The 25,263-nt window shown below is 42.7% G+C and overlaps 1 protein-coding gene across 2 annotated transcripts; it reads left to right on the plus strand.

Annotated features, from left to right (window-relative positions):
• The first annotated feature begins 2,230 nt into the window (after positions 1 to 2,230).
• Positions 2,231 to 20,691, plus strand: kcnk10b (potassium channel, subfamily K, member 10b). Of its 2 annotated transcripts, none has more exons than XM_037125101.1 (7): positions 2,231 to 2,490; positions 6,870 to 7,285; positions 15,183 to 15,300; positions 17,128 to 17,288; positions 17,753 to 17,945; positions 18,045 to 18,187; positions 18,588 to 20,691. In XM_037125101.1, coding segments are annotated over exons 1-7 (1,671 nt in total). In that variant the 5' UTR covers positions 2,231 to 2,489; the 3' UTR covers positions 19,227 to 20,691. The 2 variants fall into 2 exon arrangements, with proteins under 2 accessions (XP_036980996.1, XP_036980995.1); XM_037125100.1 differs by lacking the exon at positions 2,231 to 2,490 and adding an exon at positions 2,607 to 3,109.
• Positions 20,692 to 25,263: the final 4,572 nt, after the last annotated feature.

Here is a 25,263-nt window from a genome sequence, read left to right on the forward strand (position 1 = left end):
GAGACAAGACAGTGGCTAGAAATGATTTATTGATATCTTTCAAGGGCCTGGAAAGAGTATAACTTGATCTACAACGCTTAACATGTTCCGGGAACGCCTGAATCAGAGTCTCCAGCATCAAGATGAGTAAAGACAGTAGGACAAGGAACTATGACTTAATGCATTTTGAGACTTTAGTTTATCACAGTAAATGGGACTTACTGACAATTAACAGAAAATATCATAATTCTCTTTCAATTAGTGACAAAGGTTTATACTTTTGTACACAATTCTCACTATTACAGGCTAGGCCATTTTCACAACAGGCTTTCAGACTTTACACACAAAAGACACAAGAACTTCGCCTGTTCTATCCGACTGCTTCAGCATGCACAATATCGACCAGATGCCCAGTGTTTATGAATAATCATGAGATGGCTGGTAGCCAGTCTTGTTTATTACCGGTGTGCTGTTTTTCAGGGCATTTTGCGGTACATACACCATCTGGCCGGCTGAAAACAGAAATCACCACAGTTTGCCTCAGTTTCAGCAATAGAGTGGGAAATGGACCAGTGTAGGAAAACACAGTGCAACAAATATACATTCTGATTCAACTGAGCACATATCAGTCATGAGAACATTCTGTCTGCAGCATATTGTTAATGCTGCCTTGCATTGTTTGAAAGACCTTTTAACCCCTCACGTCATTTGCCAGCTAAGTACTGTACTTGATAGTAGTACTACAATAGTCATGTGACACACAATGTGTGAAACAGATTTTTGGAAAAGTGTAGTAGTAGCAGTTTTTTTTTTTTGCATTAAACAGTTTGATTTTCTGCACTCTTGAATGAAAGACACTTGGCACTGCAGTAACTGTATTCCTTGTATTTCCTCATACTGTTGAAAACATGTAAACACCAGTGGGATTATAACTGTATGTACAGGACTTAAACAGGGCTTTCTTTCCAATTACAATGAGCCGAGAAAATCTTCTGTGGCTTTGAAGATAAAGATAAATTGATGTGGAAATCTTGATCTCACTCTGCAGTGAATCAGCCTGGAAGATCTTTTTTCTCAGCTTGTCAAAGTAGGAAAAGCACAGATGTGATGAACGAGTTTAATGATGGTTCTACTGTATCCATTAATGCAAGGAACTGCTGTAATTTGTCACTCCTGTGTTTATACAGCTTTAGTTCTGTGCATTTTTCTGTCTGATATGACTGTTTCAAATCTGCTAATTGTTGTCACTTATTGCCAGGCAGCCCAGTGCTTTATTTCTTATGGCTGTTCCACTCAGCATCATCTCTTAAATCCCTTTTCCAAACTCACCTTCACATGAAGTCATTTTGTGCTTTTACTACTGTATTTTGTTAATGTCCCGCATCGATTTTATTGATAATACATTTATTACAAATTTATGACACAGACTCACTGGCTGCTGGTGCTTAAGCCTACTAATGTCCACACTACTTTCAATAAACACTTAGTTGTACAACTTAATATACCTATTATACAATTATATTTAATATGTCATATTTATCAAATGCTGTGATGCTTTTAAAATTGCTTTATTTTGTATATTTCTGTTGTATATATTTCTTTTTACATTGTTGGCATTCTGTGGACAGCAAAAGGAAGAATTTCATTGTGCAGGAAAACCTGTTTCCTTACTGTGCAAATGACATTAAACACTTTGAACTGGTGCATGTATCTGACTATTTATATTGCTGTGTCTACTGCGTAATTGTGATGTAGTGTCTGTGCCTTTGTACTATGTGACAATCAGTTTTTTCACACTTATTTAACCATTACCTCACTGGAGATCTTTTTTTTTTTTTTTCCATCTTTTTAGATTCTATTGTGATTCTATCTCCTCTTGCTCATCCTTTTGTGTGTAGTGTTTTTGTTCTTAAATCTGTACAATAGATTATTATTGTTTAATACATAACTTTGACAATAATAAAACAAATTTCTAAAGCATGTTTCAGGTCATTGCAGTCATTGCAGTCCACTGAAATGAATGGGAATCAATGGCTGCTTATTAAAACTCATGCAATCAATGCTCGGGTGGGCCCACAAAAACACCCTAAAACAGTCTTTTAAGCACATTTAATCTGGCAACTTCGCAACATCTGTAGGAAATTTTAGTTTCAGCATAATCAAAAACAAAAGTGCAGAGTTTCCGGTTAAACAAGCCCGTGTAAGCCCGGACGAGTCTCTCATTTCCCGAGAATAATTTGGCGGAGCTGGATAGAAAAGGCTCCCCTATAAAAGGCAGCCACAGTTTACGGGGGGTGCGTCTGACGGGTTGAGGAGGAGGTGACTCGTTCATAAATAATGCACCCTTTCTCATACATGTGAATGATGTAATGGTTCGAGTCTGCCGCTGATTTGGCGTACACATCTCCGGCTTGCCGCCCTGCGCCATGTGCTCAGCCGCCGGTTGCCAAACGATGAGAGGCTAATCCTTTTTCTTTTTTCTTTTTGGAGGGGGAAAACAACAAGATAAGAGTGAGTATTAATCAACGGATTATATCAATGTATGAACATGTAATCTGATGCAATGCTAGAAGCGTAGTCCCTCCAGCTAATTCCAGTGAAAGGCAGGTGGAGTGGTGCGCTTTGGGCAATGGGAAGGGAGGAGAGCATCCTTCCTCCGTTGTTCTCCTGCTGGGTTAACGCGCGGGTAAAGTTGCTCATTTGGACGCACCCGGGCCGCGTCTGTGGTCCGGATCACCGGGGGTGCATGTGGGTGTGCGTGAGGGCGAGGAGGGGGATGTGGTTTTGGTGATGGTCTCACAGAGTAGCCGAGTCTGTCTGGCGAACCCCACGCGTCCAGGCGAGGTGGAGAGAGAGAGAAAAAAAAGGAGGGGGGGGGACAAGCAGAGGCAGAGGCAGACAATGCGGTTTCGCGATGCGCTTATTCCTCCGTTCAATTTACGCCCGCATTCACGATAACATGGTGAGCCGAAGCCGTGGGAGAAGAATTCCTCGTGATCTGGCTTTTTTTCTCATATTTTCCTAAACGCGCTCAACACATTCCTTTACGATTTGGCTGAGAACCAAGCAACAGAGATGAAATTTCCAATAGAAAACCCGAGGAAACAAGTTAACTGGGACCCTGAACAAGGTGGGTTAATGCTACTTTTTTATGGTCTGATAACTTAACATATTTGTTATATATTAGCAATAATAATCTGAGCTGGATCTCATAGAGATACCTGAGAATCACTAAAAAAAATCCCATCAGGCTGTTTTTCTTCTGCCTGCACACTTCTGCCCATTTCTTTTTTAATTGTTTTGTTTATTTGACTGCGTTTTTTTCTTTTAATTGTTTGTTTCTATTCTGCAAAGAGTAGCCTTAAGACAAGACAAAGCGGTTGGGGGTATTTCTTTATTCTCCATCCTCCGTGTGCTCAGCTGTGGAGGGCAGCGCTGCTGGGCGCGGAGCTACAAACGCGTAAAGGTAGCAGGAACAACCAGGCGGGAGGCGGAAAAGGTATCATAATAAAAGAATGTACAGTTGTTCAAAAAACAAGGCGGGTATGTTTTCACCCCTAGCTGCTGGTTTGTTGGTTTGTGGCTGAGATAACACAGAACCTGCTGGACATATCTCCACAAAACGTGCATGGAGGACTGGTCTCTGCCCAGAATAGGCTTATGTAACTTTTGGTGAGGATAGAATAAACAAACAGATCCAGGAATATTTTAACTAACATTGTGAGATAAGGTGTTTTTTTTTCACAAATTCTGCCCATTTCTCAGGGAATTATATATTGATGAAATAACTCAGATGTGTTAAGGTGGTTGGTATCTAGGACCGTGTACATAAGGGGACTGTAGGGTTTCGGTGGAGCTAGGCACCCGACTGAGTGCCTGTCTCCAACCTTTCCAAGTTTTGGCAGCTGTGGGTCAGAAGGTAGCGCAGTCATCCACCAGTCAGAGGGTTTGTGGTTTCAATTCCGGAGCCCTGCATGTTGAAGTGCACTTGTGCAAGATACTAAACCCCTTCCTGCTGTCTGTGTTTTTTTCAGTCAGTATCTGAGCACACCTGAAAGGTTATCGCTGGATGCTGATTTGTGCCATGAAGTGATTTGAGTGGTGTGGTAAGATTAGATAAGCGCTATATAAACAGTCCATTCAGAGGTTTTATTTTGAAATGGCTTCCTCCAGGAAGTCGTGCGTCATTCGGGCTGGCTTGACGCTTAATTTGGAGGCTCAGCTGGTGATTCAAACGCCCACAACCTGTCTAGTGCGATGGGGAATAACTGAGCCAAGGGCCGACCTGAGCCAAACCCAAATTTCGCCCTCGTGTTTACTACTACTACACTTTTGTTTTGCATTTTGCTCATCAGTGGGTGAATAATGCCTCTGTACACCTGACATGCGGCTGAAATGCTGACAGACTGAAGAGCCACAACAACTGAGCCCCACAAAATCAGTTTAGTAGATGGTTGCTGAAACATGTTTAAAATGCTCACTGTGTGTCGTCCATTCTTTTTTATTGTAAGGCTGAACATGAGGAACATCTCCTGATTATCTCTGAATGTTTCCTGTGTTTTTGGCCAGACATGCTGGAGACACAGAGTCAGGACTGAGAGATGGGAGAGCGAGCGCGTCAGATACTATCAGATAAAGAGCACTGCTTTCCACTCAGGCCCTTATTTAATTTGCAAAAATCAATATGAGGCAAGTTCAGTGGTTTGCAAAGAATTTTAGATTGATGCCACCCAGCCTCGGAAATCTGAAAATGCAGACCAAGTTATTCACATTCATGGGTTTTGCTCCGCTTGTTTTAAATTGAGACATAGACTTTTATTCTTTTAGCTTTTGTTTAATCAATTCTTCTCTTAAATCCCTCAGTAAGATGCAGCTTTCTGAACTGCCCTACAGTGTAAAAAATTTTTTTTTAAAAAGCCAACAAAAAAAAAGTCCCAGCTCCATGGAGCTTAGTTAATCAATTTCACTCACCCACAAGATGAGATGAGAAGCAATTACTGTCTCACCAAGACTAGTTATGGACTTGGAATTCATTCATGGATGTCCCACTGCATCCGTCAAAACGACTGCACCAAGAACAGTAGAAGACGTCACTGATGTGGAGGTCTCTCTGCCTCAACACCTCTCCCTCTTAATTTTCCTAATTCATCTCCAGTTCTAAAAATAGACGGAGGCCGCCGCCCTTAAAACCCGTGTGTTGTAAATTGAAAGTGCCAGTTTTGCACCTTTTCCTAAGCTTGTGACACCACTTTGCTGTTATTGATTCACTCATGATATAGGGATTAACTAACAAGATTCACAGCTCCTGGATCGGAGAGTGAGACATTTCCTGGATGTCCTTGACTCATCGGGGTGGGGCGTGTGTGTGTGTGTGTGTGTGTGTGTGTGTGTGTGTGTGTGTGTGTGTGTGTGTGTGTGTGTGTGTGTGTGCGTACGTTTTACTCAGCATATCCCATAAGTGATACTGTGCCATTAAGCCAAAGAGTGCCTCCCCTCAGACTAATCAATTCCTTATTCCCACCTCCCGGAGTTGCACCACTGTAGGCAACAGGCTCCTCCCATGGCCCAGAGGCACGCCACTCGATCTGAGAGGGGTGGGGGGGGGGGCGTCAGGGGTGAAGGCCAGAGCTCCGAATAGCTATATAGAGCTTTACACACACTAAAGGAATCTAAATTTGGCTGCCTCCAAGGTGGTGCCTGCCACTGGGTTGACCCGCTCTGGCACACATGCGTTTATTATAAAACCCCATCCAGGAGCCAATGACTGAAAGTGACACTCATCCCTCTCTTACAGTCTATTAGAAAAATTGAATCCTGCTCCCCGAGCAGAAAGGATATCAGTGTTCACCTCTGCCTGCTGACACACAGTGTAAGATGTTAGTGTGTTTTAAATATTTGTAATATTTTTTGCCTCGTTGTTCATGTACTCCGCAGGCAATCATTTGATTATTGCTCCTAATTCAGGATGTTTTTTTCATGTTTTTCTTCTTCTCTCCATTCATTACATTAATTAAAAGGCAAAGGCTTGCTGCATTAGTGATTCAGGCACTTTTGAGGCTCCATTTTCACGCCGCTAATGGCTTTTACACGCAGAATTCAAAACAAACTCTCAGCGTGACGGAGATGCTGCGATGACGGAGAGGCTTTGACACAGCTGGCATTTGTGCCGATGGCTTCGAGTGGCGGCTTTGTGAAGAGCCCTTAGTTTGCTCAGACTAATGGAGGGAAATCACCTTTTAATGCTTCACACTGGATGTCATGGATTTTTCAATGTGTTCACGTCCTTTGTAAAGTGCGAGTCCAAACCAGTGTGGGGATTTCTGCCTCACAAGGAATCGCAAATGCTTAAATTCTCACTTTTTAGATTTTGAGAGAGCAAAATGTTTCAAGCCCTTCCTCGTCTTTCAAGCACAAACACAAAACACACAAACAAAGTGCATTCAAAAAAGAAAATATCTCAAATCTTTCAGTGTCCCTTTGGATTTACAGTTAAATGTACAAGCCATGTGGTGCTTTAAGGTGGAGGAAAACTCTTTCCATGCATTCATTTTCATTTTCTTATTACCGCAGCGGACTTGTTATCACAGGGAGGCAAAACAGAGGGATTTGTCAACACACCAACACTAGAAATAGCCTGTCAATCTCACTTAAAAAGCCTCAAAGATTGCCTGGAAAACAACTTCTGTCTTCACATTTTTCAGTCTGTAGCAGGGCCTGCAGCCAGTTATCAGAACAGTATGTTCATTTTTATTCGCCTGAAAAGGAAAAAAAAAAAAAAAAAATCAGAATCACTTCCAGGAGATACAGAATGGCTGTTTTCTGTTTTGGCATCCTTCATCATCAAGCTGAGACATAAACTAATCTGCTCTTCACTTTCCTTTCTCTTCTAGTGGCGGTCCAGACCAACCTGGCCCCTCCAAAGAAGGTCCAGTCTGGCATGGCCAAGTCCAGTCTAGTCCAGGCCAGCGTGGCCACCATGCAGAACCCCATGGGCTGCGATCCAAAGGCCAACGGTCACTGTCCGCTGCCGCGCCTGTCCATCTCCTCCCGCTCTGCCAGTGTGGTGGCCAGCATGGACGCCAGCTACGACGGCATGGCTGCGGCGCTCCACTCGGTGATGAAGTGGAAGACGGTTCTGGCGGTGTTCGTCGTGGTCCTCATCTACCTGATTTGTGGGGGTCTGGCATTCCACGCGCTGGAGCAGCCGTTTGAGAGCAACCAGAAGAACAGCATCACTCTGGAGAAGGCTTCGTTCCTGGAGAGACACCCCTGCGTTACTCCCGATGAGCTGGAGGCTCTCATCAAGGTGAGATTTGGGAGTTTTTGGACACAGTGACACATGTGAGAGTTATTGCCCTGTTTCTCCCCCTACAGCTACTCAGACAGTCATGTAATAGCTTTGCATTTGTTGAATCGTTTCATTACCAAAGGATTACTTTTCTAAGAGGATAGGAAGATAAGCACAATTCACTGAAAATGATCTGATAATAACACTGAGTGTCATTCAGTTTCATGGGTAGATAAAAGGGAGGAAGTCAGAGGATTGACCTTTAGAGCAGCAGTTTCATAGATGGTGATTGCTATCAGGGCTAATTACGGGTTCTTGGGGTTAATTAATTCTCCTTTCATAACTTGTCACAGGATGTTGAAAAGCTTGGATGCTTTGTTCGCTCATGTCCACACTGTCCTTCACTGTCCTGTATGAAAAACTAGCCTCGACTTGAAATAGCATAGCTACTTTTCAGCTTTATGGAGGTAATTTCTCCCCTGCGTCATGATTACAGACTGTAACTGTTTACATAGAGTCAGACACCTGATCTCTTTACAACCGCAGATGTTATTGTTGCTTCATCTCCGTCATACCTATGCAGCCCCCCTGCTATTATAAAACACCCTGAGATGGATAGGACTGTACTTTTCCATTTCGGTGCACTAGATAAGTATGCAAGTGGGTGGGTTGGTGGGATTCATCCACTTGCTAAATCAAAAGCACAGCGATGAGTTGTTACACTGAACCCAGTCAGAGCGGTTTTTTTTTTTTATGCGAAAGCGTGTCATTGCACCAATTATGCCAATTCACAGACATTTTTAGTGGCAATCTCATTAGGCTTCCTCACGCTGCGTTGATGAGTCAATGAATTGATTACATAATGACTAAAGCGCCATCAGAGGATGCACCCCCCACCTTCTGCCCCCTGGTTGTTGACACTTGACGGGTAAATGTCAAGAGCGGGCTTAGAGGCAGGTCCACCCCTTCAGCAGGAAGCACAATAATATCACTGCAGAGATGCCTGTAATCCTCAGTGACGCTTCACATATGTTGGCAAACGCGCTGTATTGCAGAGGTATGTTACATAACAGTACATTAAATCAATCTTAGAGAAAAGGGCAAGTAGTCGTGTTTGCTCTAAGAGGTCTATACTTATAGAAAAAGGTCAGTCACTGTGACCTTTATGCTGCATGCACAGTTACTTAGAGCAGAGATTTATAAGCTTTATATTGATTTTGTGGTGTGCTGAATTCATACGGGAACAATTGGAAATAGCAGAAAACAAGACCTAGTTATGTTTTAAGTACAATAACATTATAGGTTGTGTGGGCATAACTAGTTTTTCATCTAGTTTCTAATACCCTCAATACTAAATGTGTAAGTGCAGTATGAAATTCCAGAGTGAGGCTGTAACAACACCCACATGTTTTAAATAAGGAAACTAGCTCACGGCCATAACAGTACTGTGGTTTTTTTTAGCGTACGACACATTGGAAGCCAAGTTTGTCCGTCAGAACTGTGTTATATATCTTCTTCATTATGAAGACATTCAGTAGAACGTAGAGGTTTGAAGGATGATATGAGAAACTGACTGACCCTCTGATATTTACATGACATGCCGTCAAAGAGTCTTTCTGACCATCAAACTAAAAATGGCATCTTCAGAAATTAATCATTTTGTAGCAGAGATCTCGCACATGTGAACCTGACAATTTTGAAAGTGTGACAGAGGCATGCTGTTTCTGCAGCGTTTCACATTTTACCAACATGGCCTGTGAAGCCTTAACGCTCAGGTAATACCGGTGTGAACTGAACCAGATAACAAGCAGATTGTAGGAGAGGAAATCCCATCACACCACATACTTAACTGTGCATTTTATAACATCTTTTTCACAGAGTAGGTTCAAGGTACCGTATAGCGATTGCTTCACCGCTGCTCCCCGATATGACAGTCAGAATTATGGGTCAAGACTTTGGGTCACTACATCAAGCTGACATGTACAACCGGGAGCGGGATTGGAAAATGATTTGAGGTGTGTCAGCGTGCAGCCTTGTGAAGCGGAAGGTTTGATTTGTGAGGGAGTGCGCTGATAGGAAGGAAAGTGCGGCTACAGTGAGATCAGTCAAACGCTTCTTTGCAGAAGTTGTTTGGAAAGAAAGGAGGATATTTATGAGACATTATGGGTTATTTTCTTCAGTCATTTTCTTTTCTATGATGGAGTCAAATCCCTTTAATCAGCAGGAGATGCAGTAGTGCACTGCAAATAGTTTATATCTGAAGCGTGCATCCAATCATGGCATGTCAAACACATGTTTGGAGAGCAAAAATAACCTCTTTGGAATAATGCGCTTTCCATATTTTCTTCTTCTTATCTGAGAATGATAAACATGCACATTACTGCTCCAGCGGTTTCCTCTGATTCTCCTAAGCATGAAATAACCCCAAAGAGAAAGCTAAACACATGGCATTTGCTGTGCTCCACTTTCCGCTAGAATGGCTCCATTTGATGTTAGCTCCTCCAACACTGCTCCAGTGAATATTGGACTGCCTATCTGTCTCCACACCCACCCCTGTTCTTTTACTTCCCCTCAGAGGAGCATCAGTTCTTCTTCTTTTTCTTCCTCCCTTGCAGTGCTCAACCGTTCAGCTACAAAAGTGCTATCATGAGTTTGAAGAAAAAAAAAAAATCAATGGCGGTATTTCCTAAGGAGAAGCGTGGAAATAAAAACCTTTAGCATGGTGTGCCTGGGGTCCGGAGGGAATCAATTATTCATTGCACAGGCCAGCAGTCACAGACCTCCTGCTGCAGAGCCGCGCTAGAAGCAGCAGCTGAATCACAGACAGGGCTGTCTCCTGGACAAATGATCAGATTCAGACACATGACATAATGTGTGACAGTGTGGCTCACCACCAACTCAAGGATAATGAGTTTCTTGCCCGTAAGAAATTTCCCAGAACTCTTTCACAGTATTGTATCTGACAAAAGAATAATGAGTTTAGACGTATTCGGTTTTCTAAAGACAGTGAGATGATGCCTTCAACACAACTCTATACAGTAAGTGGGTAGCAGTCAGTTAGCCTAGCTCAGCAGAGATGGAAAACATGCAAGCACGCCTCTGTCCATAAGTAACTGATGGCCCCTGAAACTCACAAGTCAACGCACACTTATCTTATTTGTTATTTTGTTTCAACCCAGATGTAAAAACGGAATGTAGTGGTTTCACGTGGGGCATGAATGGTCTTAAGTCGCTCACAGCTTTGCTCTATCATCATGAATGCTTCATCACCTGGAAAGTGACATTAGGAACACATGCTCCTACCCTGCCAGTCTGCAAATTTCAGGAGTCATATGCCATCAAGAAGGGGGAATACAACATTGAAGTGTATCACAATGCTGAACTGCTGTGCACAACTCAGATTTAACAATGTAAAGTTAGCTAGCCAGCTAGTAAGCTACAGAAAGAGCCGCAAACCAGCTCTGTTTGGACACATCGACCAACCCCTCAATCCCATGAACGTGCAAATCAGAAGGATTGCTGGGATTGTACTTTAGAGGTGCTGATCGGCAAACTCTGCTGCCTCTGACGGAGCCATGCATGCCATTCACTTCTGTTTTCAGCCTTTAAGCTAATCTTCAAGCTTCAAATGTCCTGTGCAGCCTTGAGTGTGGTCAGCTTCCCCTTATCTCTCTGCAAGGAAGAGAATATGTTTTTTTTTTTTCTACTTCCGGCCTAAGCAGTGCAAAAATAACAAGTATCATGCAATGTGTTAAACTCACGCTGAAAAATCGCACTGTTTTTTTTCCCCCCCTGACTGTCCAAAAAGAAAAGGCCTCCAGGAAAACTCTGCCTCACAAGTACCCCAACAAAGATTCTGCCGGCCCTTCTCACAGGTTCTGTTATCGGTTTGTTCATGCTTTGACAGGCCTGTCACGCAGACAAAGATCCTCTGCGGCGACACAGCAGTGGTGACTCACTGTTTGGCGGAGGAGCTGAAAGAAAAATGGCAACCTTGGGGAAGTATCTACAGGGAAGGCGATGTATAAGACATGTCTGCTCCACAGCATGTGTTGACTGAATGTGTGTGATCGAGTGTGCGCACTCGTCTATTGACCTCCTCGTGCCCGCCTCAGTGTCTGCGCTGTCCACCTACCTACTGTGCGCCCACAAAGGCGGACCTAATTGGCTTCCCCAGCGGCGTTGCGACGACTCACACTGTGGCACGACGTGAAGCCGCGCTGGTATTGACACCAGTCAAGCCTCATTTATCGATGAGTCACTTACCTACAAAATAAACCTTAACAAGCACTGAGCTACCTGCAGTCAGAGTGCGTCAGGACACCGCGCTTTCAAAGCATGAATTACTTGATTTTTCGGTTTCTTTGAGAATGATTACATGTGTCCCAGTGACTAATCATGAGTCACCTTCTCAGGTGTCCGCACCACGTGGACCAACTAATGCAGATGCTATAAATATCGTCAAAAATGAACAGTTGTTAAAGATGCAGTGATGGAATGAAACACGCACAGTGCATTTAACACACAGCTGTAACGGACAAACAGCCGACACTTTTGCCTCACATACGGGGGGAGAATGTAGAGACACATTTGAGTACAGTGCAGTCTGATTCAGCACCACCGCAAAATTTCCTCAAAAGTGGAGGAGCAAAACCAGTCAACCCCCTCCAAGTGGTATTACTGGTGGAAAATCAGCTGCATTTTCATCAGCATAGGAACTAGACTGCAACAAATGTCCCTGTTAGATTACAGTGCAGCCAGTTACAATTGCCAGCATGAAACTGTTATCCTACAGTCCATCACTGTAAAATCTGTTGAAGTGCTGTTTGCCTAACATGGCAGAGGGAAGGGACGCGCCACTCTTTTGTGCTCTCTGGTGATGGGCCCTTTTTAAATCAAGATGGCGCAGGGCTCAGAGGTTGTTTCGGCCCAACCCTCCCCCGTGGCGGTCAAAATTGCACGGTGTAAGAGGGGTTATAGGGCACTGGCATTAACGCTGATGGTGTCATTATTCTATTGCTGTAGCCATTTACCTCATGATGACAGGATAAAGCAAAGGACATATCTACTGCCAGCTTAAAATGAATACCTCTCTGATGGAGTCAGTCAAACTGAACATTATCGAATGCTGTAATCAAAAATGTATGTGCTGCTGTATTGGATTGCATTAGATTTTAGACGTGTACATAACAAAGTGATATATAATATTATGACACTTTGTTACTTGGAGTAGAATTTGCAAGTAATACTTATATACTCATTCTGAAGGCTTTGAACGCAGGGGTATTTGTAATGGAGTGTCGTTCAACTGTGCTATACTGTACTCCATTTTATTTGAAAAACAGTGGTCATATCTGTGAGATAGTAATAGAGTTATAAATGAAATACATCTTAAATGTCAAACCCAAACCATAAACAGGTAGCGCTCAGGGCTCACTTCACAAGCAGTCCTGATAAGCCTTATCTGTAACGGACTCCAGTCTTCCTGTTTGGCAGCCATTTGTGCAGCTTTAATGCTTCAAGGTGGTCAGGGTAAAGCTTTTGGATGTTAGTGATAGTGAAAGTGCTGCAGAGGAGAGTGCTTGGCACCGGCTCACAGCGAGGGTGGGTGAAGGAGAGCGTGAAGCGCCACGCTGGCTGGATCACGGCCGTCACCTGCTGTGGGGTGGGAAAGACACGCTGAGGGGATGAAGATCTGCAGCGACTGAGCGAGCTCGCTCTCTAATGACCCCGCAGCGTTGAAAATGAAAACACACATTAGCGCGAAAAAAGGGGAGCCCGTCATGATTGCGAACGTCTGCGAGAACCTCGGCGCGCTGGTTCAAAATGGAGGCGAGCCCCGTGAGAAACAAAAACATGATTTGCCATCCTAATTAAAAGTCTGCAACACAAATCAGAGGCCCCCATCTTCGCGCCTCAGAAGTGCACGTGGAGAAGGAGGATTTTCCCCATCTCCAGTGCAAGCGTGAACTTGGCTGTGAAAGAGGCGAGAGACAAAAATAGATCTCCTCATGAAGTATTCAGATACATTGTGAGGCTATTTATAGGCCTCCCTCGGCTCCAGAATTAGGTTATTTGGGGTTTATTTTATAATTACTGCTTTGATTTCTGCCCCCGTGAAGTAGCTGTGTCTGCTAAAACCTATAAAATAGCATTACTGTAATTGGCTAATTTTGGATACAGAAATCGGTCTCATTAGGGGGGCCGCACTGATGGAGCTGAGGTAATCACATGCCAGATTATGAGTAGGCATGTGCGTTGATGTGTGCAGAAGTGATCCTCCACTCTGTTTGCTTTGAATGTATGTCACGAGAGCTGATACATATTTCATCAGATGGACGTGCATCTCACCAACAGCTTGCCTGGATGGATTGGGGGTTGCCCTGAATGAAGAAAACTGAAGGTTATATCCCACCACTATGTCTTTAAATCGATTTATCTTTCTTTTTAACAAAATTGGTGTTAATGAGAGCCCAGAGGCAAAAATCAAAATATATGTGCAATAACAAAAATAATGCCCATAAACAGGGAGGTTTGGATAGAACCTGAGTCGATTAATGTCTCTTGGCAACTTAATGGCATTGTGGCTTTCTTAATGTTTTCCCCGACACCACACAGGCATGGGGATGAAGAAAAAAGCAGGGGGACTGAAGACAAAGGCTGACAGAGAGGAAATCCGAGATAAAAGTCTATCTGCTGCAAGCAAAAAAGTCTGTGTAGATTCAGCCAGTGTGAACTGTAACAACATGCAAATTGGATTGCACACTCCATGTGAGGAGCCAGACACTGAATAATTTGAATAGATCTGCAAGATGTTTGCGTGTACATACACCTGCCACCACAATATTGACATTATAATGGTTGTTTTTCCATGCACATAATGAAACAAGGTGTGTGTGTTTCAGAGCATAAAACTGGTGTTCACATAAAGGACACTTGTTTGATAAATATGTACAGAAGACCCTGTAAACAGGTCTGATGCAAAACATTAATTGTATTTTTTCCTGCTTTCCTCAAATTCTTGAGTGGAGCCACTCAAACGCGGGGATCAGAGTGTGGGTGGGGTCCTGAAGGACCCTGTGTGCTGTCCTCTGTGTTTTGCTGCCTGTACAGGGTGGAGAGTGCTCTGACCGCCAGTCCAGTGATTTCAGAGCAGACTTTGAGAGAGCTCTGCAGGCGTGTCCTGTTCTGCAGACTTGTGGAGAGGAACCAGCAGGTGATGGCGAATGTTAAATGCCAACGTTTTATCCTGGTGACTTTGCTCCCATTAGATATCGCAGTGAAACCTCCCCAGCTGATTACGCACACTTACATACTACAAGCAAATTATGCCATTTAATTAAACATGCAGTGATTTTCACACATTTCCACAAGAGAAATCTGAACTGAAATAAAACACGTGAAAAAAATTGTGTTTTCAGCGGGTGTGTCTGGCCTCAATGTTCAACTGAGTGCAAATTGTGTTAGGTAATTGAAGGTAATTGGAATCATTGATTTCGACAGCAGCATTTTGTTACGCAATCATAATACGATTCCATTATGAGATACGGTAACACGGACAGAATTAATTCCGTCCCCCCCAGCTCTCCTTCTTCTCCTCTGTCATATCTCTTTTCTCTACCATGAGGTAGCGTGACCTTCAAGGTCGATCTGGAGATACTCGCAGTCAATCCATCCCCGGTTACCTCATGAGTCTTATGCAATCAGCGGCGGGGGTCACACACGAACAACAGACACCTGTACACATAGGCATTGGCAGGAGGCGGGTTAACGTGCTCGCTCTCTTCCAGCCTCCGGGACACGTGTGTTTGTTGTGTTGCAGTCAGCCGAGATGGCACGCGATCCCGTCCCTGAACTCCCCTGTTTGTGATAGTTATGATGGTGATTATAACTCATACTCTTTGCTCTTTCCCAGCATGCCATAGATGCTGTGAGTGCAGGAGTGAGTCCTCTCGGCGACACAGCCAACAACTCCAGCTACTGGGACGTGGGCAGCGCCTTCTTCTTTGCTGGAACCGTCATCACAACTATAGGTAACGTATTTAAATAATCCACTGTGGTACAAATACATCATTTATATATATATATATATATATATATATATATATATATATATATATATATATATATATATATATATATATATATATATATATACATATACACATGCTGATAATAACAACTCTCTAGAACAAGGTTTAACATTTGGTTCTAGGACGTTTAGCCTGTTTAGTCACTGTAGGTTAAAACTAACGGCAGACCACATGAAGAATTATCCCGACAAAGTCATTTGTATCACATTATATAAACATGAAAAGCTTTCCTGGATATGACAGATATTATGGGGAATCATCTCAGAAATAGGAATAATAACTACTCGAAGAAGAAATTCAAATTCAGCCTAGATGTTCATCAGTTATTAGTTGGCCACTCCTGCCTCATGGAACAAATAGTTTGTAATGTAACCATGGAACAAACCTTTTATTCTATAATGATATTATGTCATATCTAAGTTCGGGGCTCCATAGAAACCCTCCTAAGCTAGCAACTCTGCTTATGCATACAGAGAAAATACAATATTATGTTGCGTCTTCAGAGACAAATTGTATTCCTGTCTTCATTTGGCAGTGAGCGACACGCTTCACAAAACAACAAAATGGGCTTATGAATGCAGTAACGAGCAATAATACGTTGTTCAGAATGCTGTGGAGGTACTTTAGATGGGATTTGTTCTTTCAGTTTGTCTGCGGTGTTTTTCTCATTACAAATCTCTGCATAAAGCTGTAAATCCTTCCCTCTTATTGCCGCCCTTAAGGTGAGTTTTACAAATCCCTCTGCCCTCATGAGCTGGCGCTAAATGATGCACTGTGGGATTTACCACCCAGTGAAGAGCAACACTATCTTGGATGCTGACAAAACACACACTGCCGACATAGAGCGTGGGGTTGTACTTCATGCCAGAGTCTCTCTACCGGTTCTTTTTCTCTTTAAAGGCTTTCATGCTTTTACAAGATAAATATTTCAGCAAGATTCAAAATAATTTGTATATGAAAGCAAAAAGCCTGGATGCTTTGATTAAATTAGACTGTTTTCAATAGATACGGTTCCATTTAGGAGCCGTAATTCCACTCCCAGTGCCGATGCACGGGAGCTTCGGTTCTCCCTCCATTAGCCGAATGTTCCTTCATTTAAGCGAGTGGAAAAACACAATGTCCCCGACCTGTTGTGTGTAGTGTAGATTTAATGAAGCATGGCAGTTGCTAATATGCGGCCAAGCAGAGGCTTTTCATTGGCTTTATTTACTTCACCATGATATGAAATATCAGAAGTTTAAGCACATGGAGAACCACCTCCAGCCCCAACAGTTACAAAACATATTCATTCTCTAGACGTGCTAACATAAACATGATAAAACTGTGCTTGAAAATCAGAAAGTTGCAGCAGAAAAGGGAACGTAGAGGTAAAAATGCTGCAGAAGGAGGCATGGTTTGGTAATATTCTCATCACAGCAAAATGCTTTGTCATCTACTGAGCTGTCCTCTTCTTTGCAGCTCTCTCAATGTAGGGCCATAATTAACTCAATTATCTTGAAGAGGAACATAATTGTTGTCGCTCTAGGAGCTTATTTACAAAGGACTTAAGTTCCTGCAGGAACTGAGAGCCATTGCATAAGCTTCAATACATCATGTTGCATAAACATGTCTTGAACGTCTACTGCTTCTCATCTTACTCTTTTGAGTAAGACCTCCCCTGCTGCCTCCTCACCACGTCGTCTCAACCTTCCTTTTCCATGATTTTCCCGCCCTGATTCCTCACTCATTTACCCTCTTGTTATCCTTGTGTTTTCCTCATTTTGACAGGTTATGGAAACATAGCTCCAAGCACGGAAGGCGGGAAGATCTTTTGCATCCTTTATGCCATATTTGGCATCCCTCTCTTTGGCTTCTTGTTGGCGGGGATCGGAGACCAGCTGGGCACCATCTTCGTGAAAAGCATCTTGAGAGTTGAGAGGATATTCAGGGTGAGTTGCAATTCACCATGAATTTGCATTTTCTTTGTCTTTGCGCTTTGAAGTTCTTAGTGATAACCTGTGTGACGAATGTTGTAAAGGTGCTCCTATCTAAGTTAGCTTGTCTGTCTGTTTGTTGATTTAACCTTGTAGTAAAATGTGGTTTTATCTCAAAATGGTTTGTACGATTATAATCATGAGAATTGAAGCTTTCCAATGATGTAGACAACACCTTACACTAAAATTGAGGCATTAGCATGTTTGCGTAACTTTGTTCGTCGAACTAGCTGCTTAACAAGCTAATTTAAGTTATTTTTATCCATATTTACCACTTTCATTGGCATATGTAAACATATACGATTTGTTTTACTGAGTGTCAGTACCTTTGGACCTTTGGTGAGCTCACTATATTTACTGGCTCTTTTATAATTTGCTTGTATTTGTTCTAATGGCATTGCCTGTTTGTTTTTTCACAGCAAAAACACAAACAGATCAGCCAGACCAAGATCAGAGTGACGTCCACCATCCTGTTCATTCTGGCCGGCTGCATCGTTTTCGTCACCATCCCTGCTGTCATCTTTATGCACATCGAGGGCTGGACCACGCTGGAGGCCATCTACTTTGTGGTGATCACTCTCACCACAGTGGGAATAGGAGACTACGTGGCAGGTGGGATGACGGTGGTTTCGGCATGATGCAGATTAAGCAGTTGGTCAAACAATCAGAATGTATTTTTGATCACGCTGTTATTTTTCCTTCCTCTATCAGGTGGAAACAGTAGGATCAACTACATGAACTGGTACAAGCCACTGGTGTGGTTCTGGATCTTGGTGGGTTTGGCGTACTTTGCAGCTGTCCTCAGCATGATTGGAGACTGGCTTCGGGTATTGTCTAAAAAGACCAAAGAGGAGGTGGGGCTCATTCAATTACACCGCTCACTATTACATTAGAGAGGCAGAAAATAAAAGGTCACTCAGCCGCTGCTTCCTCTGCGTCTTCTGTCTGTGCTCTTATTTTGCCAAATGATTGCTGCTTTCTAGAAGGTTACGCAACAAGCTGTTATTGTCTGAGGTGTTCAAGATGCGAGGCTCTTTCAAAGAAGTCCAGACAGAAGACACAATGTATTTGTAGTATATGGCTTACCAGCTGTAGCACAAATAGATCTTCTAATTTCTGATTTTTAATTCTAGACTCACTGGAAAGTTTGTTTAAAATCTTAAGTATGTCTCTATAGCATAAGATATGCATGAATAAATAGGCAATGATGAAAATAACAATCCTGGTCCTTTCTTTTCTGCACTCTTGTCACAGGTTGGGGAGATTAAAGCTCATGCAGCTGAATGGAAGGCAAATGTGCGGGCAGAGTTCCGCGAAACACGGCGGCGCCTGAGTGTCGAGATCCACGACAAGCTCCAGCGGGCCGCCACCATCCGCAGCATGGAGCGCCGTCAGCTTGGCCTGGAGCAGCGGGCTCACTCCCTCGACATGCTGTCTCCGGAGAAGCGCGCCTTGTTTGCCAGCCTGGACGCTGGCCGCTTCAAGACTTCCTCCCAGGAGAGCATCGACACCAAGCTCAACAACCTGAGGCTGAAGGGGGCCTGTGAGCCGTACGACCATCAGGGGAGCGAGCAAGCGCCTCAGACAGCATCTTCCTCAGAGGAGAACCTCTTCAACCTGCGCTTCGGATCGCTCACCAAGCTGGCCAGGCGAAACAAGAACCGCGAGCTGCGGAGGAACATTCCTGAGTACGCCCGACGGGCGAGCGTAGGCATAAGCAATGGCAGTGCCATGCTGGGCGAGGAGAGGACGGAAGAGGAAGAGGACGGGGAGCCAGATGAGGAGAAAAAAGAGGGAAACATCAGTCTGACAAACCTGTCGCAGTATGCAAAGGAGCGCAGCAAGTTGAATGGGTTCATGCCAGTAGAGGCCAAAGATGAAGAGAACTCCTAGACACTGTGTGGACAGAACCAGAGTGACAGATACAGACAGAGACACAGAACGAGAGTGCATGAGATGTCAAGAAATGTGCCTTTCTGTTTCCTATGCTTCGATTTGGAACTGCTCCCAGGAGATTATCGTGCCATAGCCATGGGAAGAAAATGTGTTGCCAAAAATGAATGACTAGAAGAGACAGAAGAGGCTGTAGTCAAATACCTCATATTGGATGTTGCTGCAGAACGGGCTACATAAGAACGCCAGTGTCTACAGGGGCTATCTCCAGAGCTTCGTCGTCTTTCAGCCCCGAAGACACGGGCAGCGGTTATCTGCTAATGTAGAATCTTATTTTTTAACAATGTGGGCGGGACTTCCCAAGAGCAAGCTTCATGTCATCCATCTTCAGAAACACTATCGATCTCCGCTTTGTCATCTCATACTTCGTGGGGCTATTTTTAGCCCAGCGGCCTGCGCTGAAAGGACTTCCACGCTTAATGAGCAGAGGGCGGGAGGTTGTGTGTCTCGGCTCGATCAATAGACAATACGAGCATTTACCTAGCTGACATGTACAATTATCCTTACATGGTATGTGACTTTGAAAATGTAGCCCTGAGGCATCAACTTCTGCATACTAAGAGCTCATGAGAAACAAACTGTTCACCTTGATAGTGCATGGTTATTAAAACACGACCATAGCATACGACTGGCTTGCTAAAGCCTGGAGTGAAAAAAAATGTAATTTTTGTCAATAAAATGGAACTGCTTTCATTAGTACTGCTTTCAATAGTATTTGGTGGTTAAAAAAAAATAAAAAAAAATGGAAAAACATGTACTTCCATAGAAATTGGTACCGTTGTTGAGCTGGAATTCACCCGACAGACGCACACTTCATCACCTTTGGCCATGAGATTGTCAGCAATGTTTTAAAAAAACAAACACTTTTTTTTTGTATATGACGGTCACTTCTGTCACAGATGTCTTGAAATCGCTTAAATGACTTTTTGATTAAACGAATGTGATGCTGTTGACTTTGTACTCACCAAGCATGTTTGAATCTGTGTTTACTCCTTTTTGATATCATTCAAGCACTTGAGTTGTATTTTTTCCATTGAGCTGTAAACTATGAACTGAATATGTTTTCCTTTTCTATATTTCTTTTCTGAATGTGTTTTCCTGTAGTTCCTAGAGGTTCACTGACACATGACCATTTTTACTTTTACATAACAGGCACTGGCAACCCCAATCTGTATTTAGCAGAATTACAAAATGTATCACTGAGCGTGCGTTGCATGCATGTCTAAAGCTGAATTACACACACTGGTTGTCCTTGTAACCTGTTTATCCAACATGAATATCATTAGTCCATCCATGACCATGACCTGTGAGCGACCGTTTGTTGTGTACAGCTTATTTTATGAACAGATCACATTAAATGTAGTGAGTGCCTTTTTCCAGATAATAAAAAGAAAATAAAAATAAATTGAAAAAAAAAAAAGGTGGGGATTGCTATTTTCACAACAGCATTAGCATGTCATTTGAATACACGCCGGTGGCGTCACAGTGTGAACTGGGAAGGGCATTGATTTTCCAAGGGCATCGCGGCAACATTGTATTCCGGAATTACAGCCATCACATATTAGGAAAAAACCCCACAGATGTTACCGATAATGTTAATGTTAATAACATTCCTTCAATTTAAGTGGTCAGTAAATCACGACAATGTGCTAAATGGGATTCAGCCATCATTAATTTTATTACTCGCGCATGTGCTTTTCTCACAGTGGCAAAACGTCTTTCCTGGAAAAGGCCAACTGCAGGCTTCTTTCACCACAAAGAAGTGCTTAGTACTGTTCATAGGCAGTCTTGAGAGATATAGACCTTATATTACATCAGAGATTTTGACATTATGAAGATTTTGGCTAAACGCATAACTTGTTAAACATTTACATCACTTCAATGGAAATTTCCATCAGATGAGGTTACTTCTGGACGCCCAAATAACTTGCAGATTTGACGCCTGGGTGAGATATAACTTTCCATACTACCCAGCTGCTGTTGTCTGTATTTGTCATCCAAACAGGGAAACAGGAAGACTGAGCACAAAAGACATACACACCGTTATGACAAGGCAGCAAACCATTGTCATGGCACTTTCTACATTACAGCCACTTGCAATTGAGAATATCTGATAAAAAAGTGAGTGAATGGGTGAAACCATGGATGCTACAGCAAAAGACATGAGGGGTTTTCCCTTTCTTCTCCGTTTCTCTTCTCGCACATGGATTCACTTTGCTGAACGACCAGTTCAACAAGCTCCATCAGCCGAAAAAGCAGCTGACAAGGATGTATTTGTGCCAGTGGTGAGGGACACGTTGCAAAAACTTGGGCTGGGGATATTACCCGCCAGCCTATTAGACAACAGCTGACAGTCATCATAGATACCAATAGAATAGGAAATCCATTTCATTTCTTGCATAATTACATTTTTTTCTCCTAAAACAAAGTTGAGAATGAAAAAAATATTCTGGGAAGTTTAATTTCATACTTCAAAAATCTCTACTGGCTCACAAAAACATGCTAAATGCTTTACACTCTGCTAGCGCTAATGAACCATTTACCGATCTTAGAATATTACCCTGAAATAAAATCAAGGTGAAACACTACAAAGACTCTCAATTTACTGAATTTATTCAAGCACAGTGTGTCACCAAAGCAGAGTTTCTCCACATGCTTTATTTTTACACTGATTTCACCTCACAAAATTTTTAGGCCAACCAATCTTTTTAAATTCACATCATCGCTGTAAATTTGTCTTGATGCAGCTTTTGGGTAATTAAATGACAGAACTCATTATGATGTGAGTGACTCCCGGCATGCTGCAGGATGCTGGAGGTCTGCTATCCCTGCACGTCTGTAGCTCGGAGCCACAGTCACGTGTGTCAAAGTGTGTACAGCACGCAGGAAAAAGAGCCGGCCGACAGCACCACAAAAGAAATTAATCAGGGAGACAGGTCTGTAAAGGCGGAGTCATAAATTTCATGTAATGGAAAGGGTGTGTGTGTGTGTGTGTGTGTGTGTGTGTGTGTGTGTGTGTGTGTGTGTGTGTGTGTGTGTGTGTGTGTGTGTTTGTGGATGTTTTTCCTTCAAGGTGGAAGCGACCTCAACCTTCCTCCTCTCTTTCTCTTTTGTCCATCTCTCACTATCTGTGCGTCCCTTTATCTCTGTCCCTCCCACACAAGATGAATCAGTCAGGGATTCTTATCTTGACAGTTAATTTATTAACCTTTTTGTTTTCTTAATTAATTCCATTTAGGTGTGTTTACTCAATCAGAGTAGTAGACATAGGCTGGTTGTACTGGTCCTATACTGCACAGCAGGAAACACATCAAAAACATCAGTCTCTTGACTAATATGTCCATTAAATATGCTGTGCATCAAAACTCTATAAAGTGTTTTTCTGTTTCAAGACTAAAGATCATTTAAAGCAATGCTTTTAAAAAAAAGTTTGTCATTTTATTGACACATTATTATTGAATAAAATGCCTAACTTTTTCCAGTGTAATGTGATTCCATACAACACCGGCGCTGAATACAGGCTGAGAGATAATCAACACTTCACTAACGGAGTCGCTGGAAACTGAGTGAGAGGCTGTTGGAATCGGATTTCACAGGTGTTCCTCATTAACTGGTACATCGCAGTGTGATGTTGCTGTTTTCGAGGCTCATACTGAGCCTCTATTGCACATCAGTGCCCCGAGGCGACAGAAGGACTTTTTTATTTATTTATTTTTTAATCTAGATTTTTACATATCGTATTAGAAGGCGGCATGTTTCAGGCATGTCAAACAAGGGGGATGAAGTGGGTATGATGTTGCTCTTTTGAGGTAGGAGTACACTTTCATAAGCACATGTGCTGCAGGGCTATTAAAGGAAGAAATATCCAATAAACAATGAAAGGGTAGAAGGATGAGTTTGAGGAATGCTTGAACAGTGCATCTGTCTCATTGGCAGCTTCAGTTTTTGGTGCAAATTAAAAAGAAATATGCACATATAGATCAAGTAATGATTAAGTAATGTTTTAACAAGACGGGTGTTTTGTATGTGACAGGAAGAAAAAAAAGAAGTCATTTGATACTTTGGCGCAGTATCATCCATCTGTCGTCCATTTGAATTATGACATTTTGCCAGAGTGAGTCTTAAAACTTGCCCGATGCCAGGAAGCATTTCTCTTTTCTGGCGCACCGTCAGTTAAGGAAACATTAACTGGAGTGTTATGGCCTCACAGATCTTCTCCCCCATTAAAGAGCTGTGCAAATTACTCAGAGAGACGCTGCAGACAGTGTCGCACATCCATCGAACAAGATTTGTTTTTAGAGAGTGTGTGACTGAGAACAAAGGCCTGTGTGTCTCGCCCAGAGATGCACGGGCACACGTCCTAATTTTACTATGATTATTCAAATGCTGGTAAAGTGAAGGTGCCACAGCTACAACAGAAAACGCCAGTCAGTCCGCTTTGAATGAGTGGTTAAACAAATTCACCCCCTGTTAAAAATTTTCAGTTCCGTTCATTCAAAATGGCCATGAAGCTTCTGTGGGGGCTAACTCATCCTCATTGTTTGTGCATATTTGGTCAGGCATTAATCTTTCATGTAACAGGAAATTCTGCGGCTGCTCTCAGACGGAAGTCAGACTTGGCTCCCTCCTGTTAGTGCAAGTGGGATATCAAACCGTTCCTCCGTTCCACTTTGACCTGCAAAACAGCATGACTCACAGTAGGCTGTGATGTCTTCTTGAAAATTCGGAGCGGAGAAGGATCGTTGCTATTTCAGGCTTTCCACGAAACATATAACTGGCTAGACTAAGAAGTACGTTTATCTACATTATGAAAGCAACACACATAATTTCAGCAATCCCTTCAACCCTACCACAGTCCTGCTGTTATGGGTTTGAGGCTGCATTTAGCTGGAGTTTGAGACTGTATTTCAACATTTTTAAGTGTGTCAACTCTGGCGCCAGGTTTTTCCAAGCAGTCAACTGGTCTAACACAACACTTTAGTCTTTTTGGGCCCAAGAAAAAAATCCCAGGATGCCCCTTTAGCCAGTTTAAAAAGAACTGATCAAATTAGTTAAAATATTTCTGTTTTTTAGTCCGCACAGTTTTCTTTTCTTTCCAGTTCTGGCACCTATATTACCCACAATACAACTTAGCAATTGAGCTGTGATCTAACTTTTGCAGCTCAAATGCAGATTTCATGCAACCCAAATTGGCATTCAAAGTTGACAGATGAATGCTTCTTATTAGAGACAAGTTTCACTGAAGTCTAAAAAAAGAGGTACCCAAAAGGGTAGATATATAAAAAAAAAACCACTGAAGAAGACGACAAAATCACATTTTTCTATTTTTATTATCTGGTGTCAGTCACCAGTTAAGATGGGAACAGATGAATTTGATACATAATCTGCCTATAAAAGCCTCTCCCTTCAAATGTTTCTAATTCTGGTTCTTTCTTTTGTGTGTGTATTTGTTTCAGCTGTGTCACTATTTGATTTCTTGTTTTTCCTTTATCTTAATGACCCACACAACATTCACTTCAATCAGGTGTATTGTCTAGTCTCTGCATGTGGGCTAATTCATATCAACCAGAGCAGTTTGTTACACTAATTTAAGCTCAATTAAACCTCAAAGGAAAGAATCATAAAAAAAAAAAACAGATGCAAGGTGATTTTGTTGCCTTTAGAAAAGTGAAAATAAAGACAGAAATATCATCCCACACGTTCAAATCAACTGCAAATATCGCTGTATTGTAATTCCAAGATTTGCTCCCCCTTTGACAACGTGATCATAGTTTCCTCATGCTGAAGATTTCGGTAGGTTGCTGCCAGAACAAGGAGCTGCTGTGAGGAAAGTGTGAAAGTGCTGCGAGCGACAGCGAGGATGAGGAGGAGGAGGCGGAGGAGGAGGAGGGAAGGGTGGAGGGAGTGTCAGACAGCCAGCCGGAGGATCCCAGTGTGTTTCACATCAACAGGAGACAGATGTGAAATGTGCCTGACA

Source organism: Acanthopagrus latus, chromosome 16 (genome assembly GCF_904848185.1).
Source record: "Acanthopagrus latus isolate v.2019 chromosome 16, fAcaLat1.1, whole genome shotgun sequence".
Taxonomy (NCBI): domain Eukaryota; kingdom Metazoa; phylum Chordata; class Actinopteri; order Spariformes; family Sparidae; genus Acanthopagrus; species Acanthopagrus latus.

What these genes read in the sequence shown, in the direction of transcription:
- kcnk10b (XM_037125100.1), top strand. Translation starts at nt 3,055, where the DNA reads ATGAAATTTCCAATAGAAAACCCGAGGAAACAAGTTAACTGGGACCCT. An exon ending in AGCTGGAGGCTCTCATCAAG is followed by an intron (nt 7,286 to 15,182) that starts GTGAGATTTGGG and finishes GCTCTTTCCCAG; the next exon opens with CATGCCATAGATGCTGTGAG. An exon ending in AATAGGAGACTACGTGGCAG is followed by an intron (nt 17,946 to 18,044) that starts GTGGGATGACGG and finishes TTCCTCTATCAG; the next exon opens with GTGGAAACAGTAGGATCAAC.